Below are 19,608 nucleotides of genomic sequence, written 5' to 3'. Positions count from 1 at the left end.
ATGCAGCTGCTAAAAAGGCTAATATAATTCTGCGGTGTATTAACAGAAGTATCATATGTAAGACCCAAGAGGTAATTGCCCTCTCTACTTTCCTTTGGTGATGCCTCAGCTGGAGTACTGAGTCCAGTTTTGGGCATCACATTTTAAGAAAGATGTGGACAAACAGGTGAATCCAGAGAAGACCAACAAAAATGATAAGTGGTTTAGAAAACCTGATCTCTGAGGAAAGATTTTTAAAAAATGAGTAAGTTTAATCTTGAGAAAAGAAGACTGAAGGGGGATCTGATAACTACCTTCAAATATGTTAAGGGCTGTTATAAACAGCCCTTAATCAACTGTTCTCCATGTTCACTGAAGATAGGACAAGAATCAATTGGCTTAATCTGCAGCAAGGGAGATTTAGGTTAGATGTTAGGAAAAACTCTCTAACTATAAGGGCAGTTAGGTGCTGGAATAGGTACCAAGGGAGGCTGTGGAATCCAATAAATCAACAGAGGTTTTTAAGAACAGGTTGGACAAACACCTCTTAGGGATGGTCTAGTTTTACCTGGGCCTGCCTTCGCATGAGACAATGGACTAGATGACTTCTTTAGAACATTGCAGCTCTACATTTCTGTGATTTAAACCACAGAGTGAAATTCCTGACTTGTTTCAGCTCTTTCAACTAAACTTCTGTTTATAATGAAAATTTCCTATGAAAAAACTAGAGTCTCATCAGAGAGTTTCACTGCACAGAGATATTGTATTTTCACTCATATTGATACACTATGGGCATTTTAATTTAAATTTGTGACAGTTGGATATATGTTTCTTACACAGGGCATTGTACCTTGAATACTTGCATCTCTTCAAGAATCACTTCTTCCATTGATTCTGTGTCCTGGTTGTAAATTGTAATGACTTTCAACACAATCCCATTATCTGGAAGCAAACAGAAAACACCCTGGAAGTCATAACATGTAGTAATATTAATTTGTCAGTTGACAAAGATCAAAATAACTTCTTTAAACTGATATTGAATAAAAACCAACAAACTTGCAAATGTATTGCATATTATTAGTTTTTTTTTTATCCACTTTTGTTTTGCATCTTGAACACAAAAATACATGTGACATCAAATCAGGAAGTGGAGGCCTAAATCTTCAAAGGTATTCAGGTGCCTAACTCCCACTGACTTCAGTAGGAGTTAGGTGCCAAAATATCTTTGAAGATTTGGACCTGAGATTTTTAAGGGTTATGTCACTTGATCAAGGCCACCCAGCAAGTAAGAGCAGAGTCAGGAACACAGTTGAGGTTGCTCTGTCTCTTGGTTCCGTGGTCAATCCACTAGACAATACTGCCTCTTACTGCAGTTGTGTTACAATAAATTCACACAATGGAACAACTGTTAGTCTCCCTCTGCTTCATTTTCATCTTGCTGCCCGTTATTAAAGATCCCTTATTTTCTCGAGAGTTTATTTTCTGAGAGTTTGTCATCATCAGCGGCAATTGCTGCTTCCTGTCTCCTGTTATTCTCATTCATCTCTGATTTACAGGAGAACAAAATTAACCAGAAAGGCACCAGGGGAAAAAAATTCAGGGAGAGATAAAACAGATGTACATAAAAAGGAACCATTTAAGTAGGCTCCAACACCTCTCCTCAAAGAAAAAATGGATCAAAGAGGTCCATTTTTTGAGGGAACAGTTAAAAAGAATTACTGTCCGGAGCTCAGATTTTCATAACTAAGTCCCTCTGTGAATCCTGCTGACAAGCATGTTGTGGAACGTTATCCCTGAAGTTTAGACTTCCTCTTTGATAAGCCATTCAAACTACTCCATTCATAGTTAGACTTCATGAACACTACAGGTGTTGGATCCAGATAGAGGAAGACAGACCCTTTCCTGCAAAATAATACCAAGGGCACCCCTGAATTTTTTGCCAGAGTAAAGACTGCATGATTGGGATCAAAGTTGCTGAACCCAAGATTGCTAGGCTGGAAATTCTTGTCGCCAAAGAACAAATTATAAAGTGAAGAATAAGTTGCAGTTAGGCGCCAGTCCCGCAGAGCACTTAAGCACATCTTTAACGATGGTGAGTGGCTCTGCTGGCTACATCTTTGTTTTTGCTTGATCAGGGACCTATTTGCTTTTCTGAGCATGCAAGTTTTACTATATATACACAAGTGTAGAGCATAAAATATACAGTCAACATTATGAAATCCAGCATAGAAGCATACATGACAAGGAACATGGCATGTGATTAATTTCACCACATATTGGAATCAAAATTTTAAAGTTTAGAAAATAGCATTAATTTAAAGCACGCCCTGCTATTCTGCAAGTACACTTCTTTTGTAGCCTTTGAACAGTGAAATGTGCTTGCCATCTAAATTTCATGAGTTAAAAGATAGCTTGCACTAAATGCTTTTTTTTTTTTTGGCAAACTGGCCATTACTGCCTGTGTCAAGTAATCCCTGTTGCTATGATGAAATTTAGAGGTATGAATCCTTAAATCATTTCCAGAACAGTTAGGCATTAAAGGATGTTACCATTCTGTGGGCCTGCCCAGACTTCGGAATATGAAAGCTTGTGACATATTTGACCTTTTCCAAAGTTTTCAAAGTTCTCAAAGTTGTTTTATGGGTGCTAAAAAAAAAAGGTATTTTGAGAAATCAAAATGTATTAGGAATGTCTGAAAACTTAGTAAAACTCTCGAACTTTTGGCAGCTTATTTTTGAATTGCTGGATGGACCAACCCCTTCTTCCAATGCCAAGTTCCTGGTACTGCCTCACAGTGTAGGTCTAAAACCGGACTGTTTCTGTTTAATACCAGCCACCAGACTTGTGGTCCCCAGTCACAAAGCCAGCAGCTTGCACTGACTTCTTTGAAAATCAGACCATTTATTTTAATTTCTCCTGAATCTGGGTCTCAGGCATGGCACTGAACTGTGATCAGTGGGAGCTGCACTTTTGAAAATTCAGGTCCCTTTGCAGGAGCTGTATTTTAGTCTCCCATTCTTAAAAATCTAGGCCCCAGTTTTTAATCCTTCTTTTCCAGCCCCTTTTATTTTTATTTCTGCCACCGGTCTGCTCAATGACCTCGGATAAACTGCTGCGTCAGATTCTCCAGTGGTGAAAGGGGGACTTCTAATCTCTCCTTGCATTTGGTGCTCTACTGATAAAATGTGCTATGAAAATGTCGAGTATGATTATTTATTAGGATTGTGGTTTCACCTTGATGCCTATCAAACAGAAAGAGCTTAATCTTGGAGAGGTGTCATAGATTGGTTGAAATTGGCAGGAAAAAAGATAAAATGCCATCTTTTTTATTTACCTGTGCCAATAAACAAGACGTCGTATTGCCCATCTTCAGCTTCCACTCTATCCACCGCTATTTGTTTCAGGTTGTACTTGCCATCGGTTTTCACAAGTATTGGCCTTTTATGGACAGGTTTGATGGGCTGATACATCAGTGGATGGCTCCTTGCAAAGCGGACAGCTTCGTCAGGATAGTCTTTGGTGGTACCATACAGACCGCCATTGATTTTGCTGGCACACTGCAAAAACATGTGATAGATTGGTTATACGCATGGATATTTTTTAATGCTGGCATAGATGATATATGGTATAGGCCTCATTCTCAAGGATGCTGACTCTCCACAGCTCCCAGGAGAAGAGAAAGCATGGACGTTTCAGGGATTAGTGAATAAACTGGGCATGAAAGAAGATGGAACTGCTGGTGGGCAAAGTCTGAGCAGTAGAGCAGTGAGTGACTAGCAATGAGAAGTAGTCAGGGGCAAAGATCTGCAAGTGGGCAGAGTCTTTGCTCAAACAGAATTCTCCCTGAAGTCAATAGGAGTTTATTTAGTTCTTATTCAGGAAAAGGCATTCTGGTTTGGTCCCAACTGTATACAGAGGACCAGATTCTGCTTTTAATTACAATGAGGGCTTGAATTTGACCACAGTATCTATCTATCTATCTATCTATCTACACACATGTAGCACACAATGCACACATACACACACATAGATGTGTGTATAAATATGTGTGCATGCACACATACACTCACATAAAGGAGTTTTCCAACTACTGTTAAGGCCTCTCATAATGTATTACAGAAATACATTAGCTCCAGGTCTCTAATACAGTAGAGCTGATCAGGTTTTTTTCAGATATAGGTAGGTGCGGCTCCAGGCACCAGCACGCCAAACGTGTGCTTGGGGCGGCAAGCAGCAGGGGGCACTCTGCCGGTCGCCATGAGGGCGGCAGACAGGTTGCCTTCGGCAGCATGCTTGCAGAGGGTCCGCTGGTTCTGCAGCTTCGGCAGACCTCCTGCAGGCTGCCGCCAAATCCGTGGGACCGGGGACCTCCCGCAGGCAAACTGCCGAAGGCAGCCTGCCTGCCGTGCTTGGGGCAGCAAAATGCCTAGAGCCGCCCCTGGACATAGAATATGTCTACACAGCAAAAGCTGGGCACAGGCTAGCCTACTTGGGCGAGCTTGATTCCAGCTAACATGGGTAACAACAGCAGAAATAAAGCAGCACAGGCTTCAGACTCTGCAGGCTAGTGAGCCGAATATATACCCAGGATCCATGCTGGGCTTCCACTGACTGTGCTGAGCTGTCTTCAATGCAGTTGTTACTGAGTTAGCTGGATTCAAACTAGCTCGGGCAGACTAGCCCATGCTCAGGCACACCCAGAGAGCTTTATTTTATTGGAAAAACAGCTTTTTTTTTGTAAAAAGATTTTTGATGAAAAATTTACATCATCAACATTTTCAGTTTTTCTCAAAAAGTGTAGTGCCTCCTTTCCCCTCATTTTTTTTTGGAAAAGGTTATCAGACTGGTTCTTGGCTTTTTTTCATTTTTCCTATTCAGTATAGCCAGCCACGTAAAATGAGCAAAACAGCAACATTTGGTATCAATCTATAGTTTATTTTACTTTGATTGCAGAATATACCATAATAGGAAATTAAGCACATTTAAAAAATGAACCCACTACACCAGCAGTAATTCTTAATCTCAAGATGCTTAGTGGCATTGCATTTAACTCTCATTTCTACCTCATAATGACAGTATTATATATCACAGGTTAGCCTGAAATACCAATGTTTCGCTTGATCAGTCTACCATTTTGCAAAGCAAATACACGGTAAGACAGTGATTGGAGCAAATTTACTGATTGGGTTAAATTTACTTATAGGGCTAAACGGTGGCATTATCCATAAAAGTTAATTTTTAAATATTATGTAAAGAATAGGATAATGTCCCCTAACTTAACATAGATTCTTCATTTCAAATTTGCCTCATGATCTCTAATTGAAAGCTTTTATGAGCAAGCTGGAAATATTTCAGTAACATCCACTTCCTTCCAATCTCCGCATGATCTTGTGGTTTTCAGATGCATTTCGAGCAAAGCCACAGTAGCAGGCTCTCCCTATTTAAATTGGATTTTCAATCAATAAAATGAAATAAAATCCTCTTAATGTTTACTGGAAATGGTCATTTGAAACTTGCAGCCAACTATAATTGACAATAACAAGCTCCTGCACTTGTCAAAGGGGGAGAAGTTTGTTTCCACTTTTGGGGTTGACTCCATGAATGCTCAGTGTTGACTTTGAAGTCATTGTCTAATCAGCCTAAGGATGGAGTTTCACCAGCTGTTTGTAATAAAAGGAAAAGGTTTGGGGTTTTCAGAGAAGCTGAACCTCTGCTTTCCCTGGACTGCACAGCATATCGAGTAGCATAGCCAAGTTCCATTGCAAAGTTCCAACTCAAGAGAGATTTAATAAAAACCATCCTTTGCAGGCTTTTATTTTTGAATTAAAAGCAATAAGGCACTCTAGAAAGGAATTGGTTGATACAGCTGCCTCTAAAATTTCCCTTCAACACCATTTCTGAGGAAGCTGGTGTTGTTTTCAGAAGCATCACAGTAAAAATACAATAGATGTGACAACGGAGTAGTAGCCTGATTACACACGTGACCACAGTAATGCTTCCATCAGACACAGACTGTAGAGTCTGCCAGAAGCAGTCTAGTTCTACCAAACATGTGAGCTCTGGGTTTGTGTGATTTAAAACTGCTCTTCTCCCCCAATTTATAGACTCCACCTAGTCTCATCTGACAGCCAACATCAATAGAAGTTGATTCACAGAGGTGAGCAAGGTTTGTCGCTTTCTTTTGTCACTGTTGCTCTCAGAATTAACTAAATATGGAGAAGGCACTAGGATCAATGCAACCAACATCCTTCCAAGAAGTGGCACCACCAACATGCCACTCCTGAGAGTCTGGTCCCCAGCTCAAACTCAGAGAGCCAGTGCCTGGTCCACGCAAAGGGCCCTTTGTGCTACTGGAGCAGCACTAAATGACCCTAACGCTGCCCTAAATCTCAGTCAAGGATGGCTTAATCTTCAGCTAGCATAAAGCGAGCATAGCCAGCTGATCCAGGTCCCACAACACGCATGAGCATAGGAAGGCAACGCGATTCAGTGAACTGGGACTCTGGGTTCAGTGAACTGGGACTCTGCCACTCACATGCTGGGTGACCTTGACCTCTCTGTCCCTCTCTTTCTGCTCCCACCCTTTGTCTATCTTCTCTATTTAAACTGTTAGCTCTTAAAGTCCAGGGACTGACCCTTGCTCTCTGTTTGCATAGTTTCTAACACAATGGAGTGACTCAGAGTCCCTGAGAAGATTGTGTCATTGATAGAAGAGTTCTAATGGAATTGAAATCTGTGCCTGAGTCAATGACAGATATATGGCATTGTTTCCTATCTCTCTGGGAGTTCAGCAAGGCTGCATTATGTCACCATTGTTCAACATCAACATTGATTGGTTGATAGATAAGCTTGAGGAGGCAGCCATTTGCGACAGTCACCTGAAGATCATTCTATTTTGAGATCTCGAATACACCAATGACATTGTCTTGTTCGCTCAGTTTAGTGAATTGCTGCAGCTGATGTCCAATCTGGTAGAGCAAAAAGCACCACACTTTGGTCAAAACAGATAAAAACTAAGTCTCTGGCATCCTCCAGTTCTAGATTATAGCCAGCTCAGTATTAACTTGTACAGATGGGATACTGAACAGCTGGAAACTGTCAAATACATGGGCAGAATCACAGACAGGGTTGGAGGGTGCTCAAAAGATGTGGACATACATAGAACAGCAGCTGCTGCCCTCTTTCAGGGCCTTCAGCTTGCTTTGTTTGCTGAGAAGCTGAGGATATATGGAACCAGAGTTATACCAACTTCATTGTATGGCAATGAAACATGCACACTGAGGAAGGCTAAAGAACCCCAGACTGATATTTTTGATTCCCATCATCTTCTTCAGCTGCTCCATATCAAGTGGCAAGAGAAGGTTAGAAATGAGGATATTCAAAGTCAAACCCCTCCATCAGCATTGATTTGGTTTGAACGACTTTCTTAATGTAGTCAAGTATCAGAGGGTAGCCGTGTTAGTCTGGATCTGTAAAAGCAGCAAAGAATCCTGTGGCACCTTATAGACTAACAGACGTTTTGGAGCATGAGCTTTCGTGGGTGAATACCCACTTCCTCAGATGCATCTGAGGAAGTGGATCTGAGGAAGTGGGTATTCACCCACGAAAGCTCATGCTCCAAAACGTCTGTTAGTCTATAAGGTGCCACAGGATTCTTTGCTGCTTTTTCTTAATGTAGGCATATTATTAGAACGGAAGACCAACAAATTCCAAAGCATGCATACCAAGGAATGCTGCTACACGTCCAACAATCACATGGGTGCCAAAAGCTTGGGTGGTGCGATAAGATTGCCAGAGATGGACATAAACTGAATATACAGCTAGACTACCCTAACCACCTTGCCAGAGACTGATCCAAGTGGCACTGAATCTACAAATTGTCGATGTCCCTTTGGTGATGATAATGACAGCACAATGGGGCCCTGATCTTGGTTGGGGCCTCTAGGTGCCACGAAGAATAGGGGCATGATATGGGTGTCAAGTTGGAATGGCACAGCTCCTTCGCCTGTCTCCCCATCAACTAGGCTGAAGTTGGTTCCCAGTAGCTGAGTATTTAGCACAGTATATTGTCCTTCTTACCAGAAAGTTCCATTTAATGGCTCAGTGCTAGTGACTTGCTCAGAAAAAAAGAAAACTCAGACATTCAGATTTGTTTAAAAAGATATCCTAATAGAAATGTAGAGACTAATGTGGAAATTCTCGTTCAGTTTTACTCAGTCCTTGCTCTGGGATATGAGGGTTTTACTCCATGAAAAAGGAATGAATACGGACTTGCAGAATAGTTGAGAAGAATCTAATCTTTGTAAAATAATCAACCATTCTGCAATCTGTTTATGGTGCATCCTCACTTCCTCTTATTTTGTCAGATAAAATAACTGGCATAGCGGTCTCATGGAAAGTATTAAATTGGGAGATGATTACTTCAGTTTCCTTCCACCACCTGGCTGAAAATTAGGCATTTTACTTGCCAGTCTTTTTATCCTGACTCAACACGAATAGCTGAAGTTTGTCCCCATGTCAACAAAGGAACAAAATACCCTGTGACATCAAGATGGTCAAGATGGTATAAATCTCATTTACAGTGTTCAAATCCCAGATAATCTCTTTAGGGGAACATATTCTGTTGTACTTTGGCTTGTGACTCTTATCCCAAAAAAAAGCTGCAGAAGCAACAGTCATTTTTTAATGAGACTGGATGGTGAATTTGAGATTATACTGTAGGGAACGAAGTTGCATTGGTATGGACTAGATAATCTAATCGGCGTGTCTACCTCTCATTTCTGTGATTTAACGATAAATGGATTGCACACAGTTTATTTTTGCATATGATTGCTTTTAGCATAAAGCTTAATACTGGTTCAGATAGCAAAGCAAAAGCAATACCATTAGTAATGAACCAGCAAACTGTTTACTTCACTGGTAAACTCAGGAGAACAAACCCTTAGCCAATTAGAAGATAAAAGGGCGACATTTCAAAGCAGCATATGTGTTTTAGCTAAACACGTTACATATGTAAATGGGTCTCACACAGCCAAAAATCTGCATGAGGCTGACATTTTACAGGAAAGGCTTGTTGAGCCTAACAAAATTGGAGCTGGTAATAATACCTTGTATAGCTAATGAGTTACACAAGACAACTGTAGGGAAGGAGCCATATGGGGAGGGGAAAAAATCTGTGGTCTAATTCTCCCCTCATTCACACCAGCTTTCCATGGTTCAATTCCATTGACTTCAACACAGTTACTCTTGATTTACATCAGAGGAAGTGAGAGGAGAATCAGGCCTTCTTGACCCTGGGCCTGATCCTGTGAGGTGCTGATAAACTCTTGGGAGGTATTGTGTACCTTTGGCTACCATTGATATCCATGGAATGTGAATGTGCTGAGAACCTTTTCAAACGCTCCGAAGCCCACCACCAAGAATAGTGGTGTTTAGATTCCATGGTGATGGGAGCCTTAGAGACATCGAAAATGAGAGACAGACAGACAGATAGAGGGCGCCTGAGAAAGGGATGCTGGTTCATGCTTGGGAAGAAGCATCATCATAAATATTCTTCCCCTCTTTCTATGCAAGGAATGTGTAAGTGATCCCCGTCACAAAGCTGGCAATACACCAAATAAAAACTTTTATGCCACACACAAACAACTGTGCAGATACCAGCTCCTGTATACTGGCAAAATATGCTATGGGAAAAAGGCCAGCTCTGTTGAATTTGCAGAGTATGCCCCAGGGTTTCCTTTTCACCTAGTATGCACTGGGACTAAGATCTATTTCTGGGAGAAGTCATAACAAAGTCAAGAATGAAACACATTTATATTCTTTCTGCAGCTCTGTTCTTTGCAAATTTGTAAAAAATAATCTTTATTTCTTTTCATCATGTTTGTAAAATTGGCAAATCATTGGAATAGATTGAAAAATGGAATGGAAAGCAGGATGCTCAGAAGAAGGGATAGAAAGTGGGAACTGGTTCAGATCAAAGCCATCCATCCATCTGTAGGGTCCTGGCACCATGGTACATAGCCATACATATTAAGGCCAGAAGGGACCATTGTGCTAGTCTGGTTTGACCTTCTGCATAACAGAAGCTGTGGAATTTCACCCCAGTAATCTCTGCACCAAAAATAAATTCTGGTTGAGCTACAGCATATCTTTTGGAAAGACATCCAATCCTGATTTAAAAACTTAAATTGATGGAGAATCCACCACATCCCTAGGTGAATAGTTCCAATGATTAATTACTCTTACTGTTTAAAATCTGCACCTTATTTCTAGTCTGAGCATTGACCTATATTATGGAATCAAGAACCATTTGATCCTTTGAGCAAAACCTGCATCAAATTGAATGAGAACTTTGAAGTAAGGTTCAAAACAGTGGATTAACTTTTCTTGATTTAACATTTTATATAGCCTAGATAATTCTACTACAAGATGGGTGCACAGCTGGTTGGAAAACTATACTCAGAGTAGTTATCAGCGGTTCACAGTCAATATGGAAGGGCGTATTGAGTGAGGTCACTCAGGGATCTGACCAGCCTCTGCTTCAATTAAATATCTTCATAAATTATTTGGAAAATGGCATAGAGAGTATGCTTATAAAGTTTGCAGATGGTACCAAGGAGGGATTGTAAGTGGTCTGGAAAACAAGATTAGAATTCAAAATGTTCTTGACAAAGTGGAGAAATGTTCTGAATTAAATAGGAGGAAATTCAATAAGGACAAATGCAAAGTACACTTAGGAAGGAATAATCAATTGTACAAATAAAAAATCGGAAATGACTGCCTAGGAAGGAGTATTGCAGAAAAGGATTTGAGGTTATAGTGGATCACAAACTATATATGAGTAAACAATGTAAAACTGTTGCAAAAAAAGCAAACATAATTATGGGATGTATTAGCAGGTCAGTTTTAAGCAAGAAACAAGAATTAATTATTTCATTCTACTCAGCACTAATAAGGCCTCGGCTGGAGTACTGTGTCCAGTTCTGAGCATCACACTTCAGGAAAGATGTGGACAAATTAGAGAGTCCAGAGGAGAGCAACAAAAATGATTAAAGGTCTAGAAAACATGACCTGTGAGGAAAGATTGAAACAATTGGATTTGTTTAATCTGGAAAAGTGAAGACTGAGGGGGACATAATATTAATGGGCTTAAATTGCAACAAAAGAGATTTAGGTTCAACACTGGGAAACGTTTCTTAATTGTTAGAGTAGTTAAGCACTGGAACAAATTACTTGGGAGGCTGAGGAATATCCATCATTGGAGGTTTTTAAGAACAGGTTAGACAAACACCTCTCAGGGACTGTCTAGATAATATTGAGTCCTGCCTCAGTACATGGGACTGGACTAGGTGACCTATCAAGCCCCTTTCAGTCCTGCTTTGAGCAGGGGGTTGAACTAGATGACTTCCTGAGGTCCCTTCCAACCCTGATATTCTATGATTCAGTCCTACATTTCTATACTATTTTTGTGCTAACATTTTCCTATTCCACTGCATATCCTGGTCCTGGCAGGGACCAGCAAAGAGGTAGTGAAATACCTTGAGAACTCCTGGTTTTATGCTATTTCCAAACTAGTAAAACCAGAAAACATTGGAGATATTGCAAAAAAGTCAATTACCACTTCCATTTATTTTTTGCCCCAAAACCGCCAAAACGTGTAATCGTTGTAGACACAGTCACGAGGTGATAACTAGGGTCTAACCCAAAGCCCTCTGAGTACCTCAGGATCTAACTCTCATTGTTTTATTTTGAGTAAAATATATTGTTGATTGTCTTAACAATGTATTGCTAGAGTCATTACATCCATTTTCAATGGCATCATATTGATATCAAATACTCATGATCACAATTCTGGACATTATGATATTTGTCCATCATGACCTGTTTATTTTATTTGCTTCCCAACTTGAATTAGACTGACATCACAATAGAAAATAGGGTTTCTCTTGGACCTACCGAACCAGGCCTGGGGTAAGGTACTTTTCCTTCATACAGAGACCAATGGTATTCAGGTCCTTCTTTATGAGCATAAGGTCCATTGAAGGCTGCTCGGATGCTAGCTATATGATAGACACATATAGCATATCCTCTAAAAATATTGCTGTAAAATAAAAATCAAAGATGTTAAAGCAAAGATTGTAACTGTAGTGTACAGTTTAGTGGTTGAATTAATGATACTAATAGAACTTATTACATAAATGTAATACCCTGTGAATGCATTAATAATGAGTACTCATGAAATCTAGATTTAGCAAGATATTTTAACAATATGTCTAAGTTTAAATATGTGATTGGTCCCATTGAGTTTAATGGGACAGATGACCTTACCTCAGATACTAACATGGCCTCCATCATTACCATAGTATCTTGATGCTTCACAATTTTTAATGTATTTAGTCTCCCAACACCTCTTTGAGGTAGAGAAGTGCTATTATCTCTATTTTACAGATGCAAAATTAGGTCATGGAGACAAGTGACTTGCTCAAAGTCACACAAGAAGTCCATGGAAGAACAGGGAACTGAACCTCAGTTTCCCACCTTCTAGACTAGGGCCCCTAAACTCTAGACCCTCCTTCTACTCATAGACTTTCTCTATTCATTTGTATAACTTCTTGCTGAATCAGGATATATGGGAATGATACACCGCCACATAAAGTCAATCTAAGTCCTTCTATTGACTTCAGTGGACAATAGATTAGGCTGGAGTCGGCAACCTTTGGCATACGGCCAATCAGGGTAATCTGCTGGAGGGCTATGAGACATCTCGTTTATGTTGACTATCCGCAGGTACGGCCCCCCACAGCTCCCAGTGGCCGGGTACAAACCACGGCCACTGGGAGCTGCAGGAGACCATGCCTGAGGACCGTCAATGTAAACAAAATGTCTCATGGCCCACCAGTGGATTATCCTGACGAGTCAAAGGTTTCTGACCTCTGGATTAGGCTCTAAGTGAAGCAGAATTAAATTGATCAGTTATACAATGTGTATCAGCTATACGATATTTATCACACAACTGACATCTTCCTTAATTATAGACTGGTCAAATATGCCTCTATTACCGTCGTATTTCCTAGCTGGTTACCTTGTAGTGTTAAAGAGTCCAAATATCACTGGATTTTTGTTATCCCGAGTTTGTAGCAAAAACACATCCTCTGTAAAAATGAAAATACAATGTTATTTATAACTCACCTACTTTTCCCAGGCCCAAAGGACATAGAGTTGACTGATTGTTAACAGTGTAAAGTTATTTCTCAGTACACAACTTAATTTCACACAGCTTTTAAAAACATGATATAAATAAATACAAGTGTAATGGAAGATAGCCTACTCTGTAAATCCATTTGATATATTATAATATATATTGAAACATAAGGAACATATGTATAGAAATATATGGAATATATATATTTGTTGTAATTCAAAGATTAGTAGTCACTTCCTGTTAATGTCCTACATTGAGGGTTAAAAGGGATTAGCAGGGAAATTCACATTCTGTACAGTGTGGTGTAACTTTATTTCTGTCCAAGATGTTTACCTAATTCATCGAAATGCGTATTGATTCCATTCATTCCTGGTACAGAGCAGATCAGTCTGGTTTTGAGGAAAGTGCTCCATTTATTTACCAACATTCGCTGTCCTCCCATATCATTCTGTGTGGAGAGAGAAACAAATGATAAATGTAATTTAGAGGAATATTCTATGTTGACTTGCGCTTTCATCATGCCTTTCAGTGTCTGAAGCATACAATTTCAAACCACATTTCTATTATTCCACTTGTAATTATTGTTTTGGGGCCAGTCTCTAGTAAAACTGTAGAGATGTATTCAATTTCTCATTAAAAGCTGTGGGTTTATAAGAATTTTTAATTAAATACCAGGGCTGCAACTAGTTTTACCTGTCCAGCTGTTGTAAACCCTTCACATTTATTTCTACAGTCTGTTAACTCAATAGTCCAAACATTTTAGTTGACCGTATATTTTTATATGAACTGAGTGCAGCGCTGGATCAACAGACTTGGAGACAGAAGCCCCAAATCTGTCTATGGAACAGGTACAGACAGGACTAATTCACTGCAACCTTCCACACAGTCTGCAAATATGTCCCAAGACCTATATTGGGGAGCTCCCAGAAATTTCTCATCAATCCCAGTCGAACTATCCTCACTGCGGCTGCTGGCCTCAGTGCCTCACATGCCAGACACTCAGACCCCATCTTCCCACCTGGCCTGCCCAGGTGCAGTGTCATTTCTCAACCTTGAGAGGGGACACGGGCTTCTGGATGCCAAGCATTGGTGATGTTGAGAATCTGGGTTTCAGTCTGATACCATCCCTATTTAGGATGTTTCATATACTTGACTCTCTTTTAACTAGGGGCTGCATAAGAAATTTTAACAAGCTGTTTGTTGGAGGCTAAGTGTAACATCCTGTGTCTTCTGCTAAGAAAGTAGTTTTGCAGGTTGTTCCATTTGTACATCTCTGTACATCCATCAGTCTTCCTTTAGTTATGAAGAATGAATGTGGCTGCCTTCAAAGGCAGACTAGACACTGGGAAATCTGCAGTCTATTCCTGGCTCTGCTACTGACTTGCTGCGTGACCTTGGCAAATCATTTCACCTCTTTTCCTCATTATCTTCATCTGTAAAATGGGCATTATGCTGCTTACTAGCTCACAGTGGTATTGCAAGGATTAATTAGTTCATATTTAAAAGTTGTTCGCCACATGTAAGACTGGATCTATTGTGATCTGGCTCATTTTTGGTCTTGGGGGGGATAGCTCAGTGGTTTGAGCATTGGCCTACTAAACACAGGGTTGTGAGCTCAATCTATGAGGAGACCATCAGGGGCAAAAATCTGTTTGGGGATTGACCCTGCTTTGAGCAGGGCTTTGGACTAGATGACCTCCCAAGGTCCCTTCAACCCAGATATTCTGTGATTTTTGCTATTCATACAAAGAAGCTAGAAACCAGCTGCAAACAAGCAGCAGAATATTCCAATCCAAGGACAGCTCCTTGTTGGTATCCACAGGGACCCCTGTGAATACTGTTCCTCCAATCCCTGATGTAGGTGGCACACTGGGGCCAGGAAGGTATGTGCTGGGCGCATGTGGCTGAGCTCCCATATCCTACCATGTATGTAGGGACCATAAAGCATTGTGTTACTTAGAATGGCCTGGCAGCAGCTGTAAGTGGCTTTGGGGCTGGAGCCAACCCCTCACACAGCCAGTTATTCCTCCTCCACCCCTTGTTCCAAGGAGAGCTCTGATGCAGGTTAGAATCTGGCTGGGGAAATGCTGTGCGAGCATTGAGTGCTAAGTATCATTATTATTTCCAAACTGTTACTTAAATGCAAAAGAACCTGAGATGGGCTTAAACCACAAAACTTGGATCCATGTCTGGATGTTGAACATCCTCACTAAAGAGTTCAATAGTGTTTGGATGTGGAGTTTCAGCTTCCAGCCCAAATGTGGGTTAGGATTTTGAATTTCCCAAAATTTGGAGGATGGTTAGATGCGGGATTTTTGTTCAGACCCATCTGACGCCTTTCCCCTCCACCCCCAATACTAACTGATGGTACATTTGGAGGTGGGAGAATGTATGAAAAAGTGAGCACACAGTAAGTTTTTCTAATAGACGATCAGGACAAAAGAATCTCACCGCACACACTCGTCCAACTCTGGCATAAATGGCATGAGCGCCTGTTTCTGCCTCTAACGCTTTTTCAGTAAAGAAGAAATAGACTTTGTTATCATCCCGGTCTTCATTGTCGGGAATCATGTATGAGCCAACAAACTTTGGTTCTTTAAAAAAGAAGGAAATAAAAAGGAGTTGGCTCAAGTTTATTAAAACATCATAAATATTTTAAAAATCAATTAACCATTTTAATAGAGAACAGGAAAATGTGATTAAGGAAGCAGAGATTTTCCAGGGAAAGATCTACCATTTTGGGTGAGGAAACAGAGTAGAAACCTATTTTATTTGGGTGGGTACCTACTGAACATGTGGAAAACATTAGCTTCCAAAATATTTTTATAGCTCCAATTCGCATATCAATATGCTTTTGTATATGTTCAAGGAAAAGATCTTTCCCGCCCTGTTCTCTGGGGCTTTTACATTTTAGCTTAAATTAGGCTGAAACCTGGCACTGAGTGTATGTAGCAATCTCTGGCCACATACAAAACAAGCCTAGGAATACCAATTTTGGCTTCAGACAAAGTGCTGTTTATCACTGAGATAAAGGACCAGCTCTGTTCAGCTAGAAGGAGCTGGGTGCACCTTTGTTAGGAAACGGTAACCACGTGGAACTTTTCTGGTTTGGGTTTTCATTACTAAACTGAAATTTGGGTTTACACATGTTGTGAACCTTTAACACAAACCTAGGCAGAGTTCTGAGTGATTCCTTTTCATCCCAAGTCATTCTGGGAAAGCATTTACAGCTTTCTTCAAAAGCAGGAACTGCATTCATTCCATTGACATGACCTCTTAAGGAGCTTAGGACCTGACATGATATCATTATAGGATGCTTTTTTAATGTAAACATTTCATACACTTCTGCTTTGATATTCTGGAGCCATATGTTGCTGTCATTGAGGACTAAGCTGAGGATAATCACAGTGTAAAAATCGTGGAAATTAAAAAACAAAACTGTAACCATACCACCATGATACCTAATTTTAAACAAACAGAGAACATCTCTTAGAGATAAGATCAATTTTGCCTATGTATTGAGTATCTTTTTAATTATCAAACTTTTAAATTATCTTGAACATCATTTATATCAGGGGTTCTCAAACTGGGGATCGGGACCCCTCAAGGGGTAACATGGCTCTTACATGAGGGGTCATAAGCTGTCAGCCTCCACCCCAAACCTCACTTTGCCTCCAGCATTTATAATGGTGTTCAATATATAAAAAAGTGTTTTTAATTTATAAGGGAGGGTCACACTCAGAGGCTTGCTATATGAAAGGGGTCACCAGTAAAAAAGTTTGAAAACCACTGATTCATATAGTACTTGCCATTGCAGTATTCAAGTCCGCGATTCAGCAAACTACTCAGGCATGTATTTAGTCTCATTGGAGTCAAGAGATTGAAACACTTGCTCAAAGTTAAGTACATATATAAGTGGTTTGGTGAAATGAGGCCTTGTATCTAGGTTGAAATCCCAACTCACTAAGTCAATGGCAAAATTCCCATTGATTTCAGTGGGAAAAGGATTTCACTTAGCATCTGAAAAAATCACCACTTTCAAGATGCCTCCAATCTACAATCACATTTTAAAGCCAATGAGTCAAATTCACTTGCACTGGCACAAATAGATCCAAACTGCACTTCCTTGCACTAACCTTCCTCTTTGTTCCCCAGGTCTGAGGCCCACTGGAAAAACCTCTGTCCTCTCTCAGGCTTAAGGTGGAGGCTCCTTAGCTGCTGCACTGAATCAGCACATCTAACCTCCCTAAGCATGCACTCTTCATAGGTGACCTACCAGTTGTGGAATCACATTGTCCACTGCTGTCTGCAAGCCTGTGTTGGTGCACTCTTTCAACCCCTTGGGAGAACCTTGTGCAGAAAGGAGCCCTCTCTAAAATTCTGTGCTGGATCCAGGGTAAATCTGGCTCATGACATTGTAGTTCTCATTTCTGATAAACAACAGATCTCCAAAGAAGATTTCCCTAACTTTATAAAGAAGAGGGGCCCTGTATCTTTCACTTTCTGTACCTTTCAATAAACGCTCATCATCAGGTTCAGTTCGAATATGTGGCATACGACCCATAGTACGTAAGACAGCAGCATCTCTCCCCCAGTAGTCATTGTAGAGCCCAGCAAACAGCTCACCCCCTGCGGACCAGACATATTAGTAAACAAGTTAGGGCAATACTGTACTTACTAGGTACTCTGGAAGTGGTGATGAAAAAAAACACGATAGATACAACTTGTTAATATTCTCTACAACTTTAGCCAAGAGATTGAGTCAGGCATTGAGTATGTGAGGTTGTGTATGAACTGAGAACATTAGGAAAAAAGCCAACCCATGGGAATGTTTAACGGATGCTGGCCTGTGGCACAAGTTTACCCCAAAGCCCATAATTTCAAGACATAGGAAAGTTGTAGTTAATACTTTGGACAAGACTGTGGTGTTAGAAGCCTGCTGGAAGCCAGCCTAGCTTTTGGAAGGTAGCGAGGAATTCTGTTTTCTCCAACATAGTGCAGGCTTCTCTTTTGTGAGAAAAACATTTTGTTAAAAACTGAAAAAACCTCAGGATTAAAAATACCTGATGGGTTTAAATTACAGGAGAAAAAGTTTCCATGCTGTCTATGTCTATACTGAGAGTTTAATACAGTATATTCATTAGTAAGATTAGCAAAACCAAAAGTTCCACCAGATTCACCCTTCCTCATGACACAGAACTCTTAAGCTACAATAAATAAGGAAGAGAAACTGGGTAAACTATTTGGGGTAGGAACTGTGTTTTTGTTCTGTGTTTGTACAGCACCTAGCACAATGGGATCCTGGTCTGTGACTGGAGCTCTGAGGTAGTATTGTAATACAAATGATAAATAAGAGAGAATAGCATGCTATAGATGGTACTATTTTATAAGGTGAAATTTCCTGTCTAAAAACAAATTGTGCTCCTCAAAAGGTACCTACACTTAATGGATCTAGGGCCTCATTCATGTCTCATTGAAGTTGATGAAAAGAGTCTTATTGACTTCAGTCCTTTAGAAAAGAAGGATGTTCTTGTGATTATGACATAGGACTAGGATCGGGAGATCTGGGTTTAATTCCTGATTCTACTACAGCCTTTCTGTGTGACCTATGGCATTCACTTAATCTGCCTCAGTGCCCCATTTGTACAATGGAGATGTTAATGTTTCTTTCTCCCAGCCACTGTCTGTCTTGTCAATTTAGACCAGTGGTGGGCATCCCTGCGGCCCGCCGCTTGCCACAGCTCCCATTGGCTGGGAATGGCAAACTGCAGCCACTGGCAGCTGCGGGGGGCCATGCCTGCAGATGGTCACCATCAACAAAATGTTGCGTGGCCTGAAATCAGATTACCATGATGGGCTGCATGCGGCTTGCGGGCCGCAGGTTTCCCACCACTGATTTAGACTAAAAGGTCTTCACGGCAGGGTCTGTCTTACTCTGTGTTGTATAGTGCTTAGAAGAATGGGACTCTCATTTCAGATGCAGCCGCTAGGCACTACATAATACACAGATAATATATAATTACAATAATAAATTTATAATAATAACTCTGATTCTGAGATACTGTGACTTCACTGGGAGCTGAGGCTTCAGTATCAGAGACTAATAAAATGCTTTACCTTATTGTAATCCTATTTCTTGTTCATGGTTGTTTATACCAACTATATTTCCAAGGAAAATGGCATTAATCTTTTCATTTGCATGCAGAATGTTATTTTAGAACAGTACTACCCAATGGAAAGACTAAGGTGGGGGAGTCCAGTGGTAGGATATTTTCTGAAAGACAGCTGTGAACAGAAATGGGGCCAGATTTTTCAGAAGTGCCCAGCGTGGTGAGTGCTGATCACTTTTGAAAATCTGTCCATAAGAGACTTAATGAGAACAGCTAGGTTCTGCTCACTTTGAAAAATCCAGCCCTTCTCTAGGTTCC

General features: G+C 40.4%; 1 protein-coding gene across 3 annotated transcripts in view; it reads right to left on the bottom strand.

Annotated features, from left to right (window-relative positions):
• SEMA3E (semaphorin 3E) overlaps window positions 1-19,608 on the bottom strand; it is a 276,746-nt gene that overhangs the window by 19,178 nt on the left and 237,960 nt on the right. For all 3 annotated transcript variants that reach the window (XM_050936862.1, XM_050936864.1, XM_050936863.1), the window contains 7 exons: window positions 17,690-17,809; window positions 15,632-15,774; window positions 13,514-13,628; window positions 13,061-13,130; window positions 11,935-12,079; window positions 3,314-3,536; window positions 830-921 (listed from right to left, as the gene is read on the bottom strand). In XM_050936862.1, coding sequence (XP_050792819.1) covers window positions 830-921; window positions 3,314-3,536; window positions 11,935-12,079; window positions 13,061-13,130; window positions 13,514-13,628; window positions 15,632-15,774; window positions 17,690-17,809 — 908 coding nt within the window. The remainder of the gene's footprint in view (window positions 1-829; window positions 922-3,313; window positions 3,537-11,934; window positions 12,080-13,060; window positions 13,131-13,513; window positions 13,629-15,631; window positions 15,775-17,689; window positions 17,810-19,608) is intronic.

Source organism: Gopherus flavomarginatus, chromosome 1, assembly GCF_025201925.1.
Source record: "Gopherus flavomarginatus isolate rGopFla2 chromosome 1, rGopFla2.mat.asm, whole genome shotgun sequence".
In the NCBI taxonomy this organism is placed as follows: domain Eukaryota; kingdom Metazoa; phylum Chordata; order Testudines; family Testudinidae; genus Gopherus; species Gopherus flavomarginatus.
This window is presented reverse-complemented; position numbering and strand designations above follow the sequence as displayed.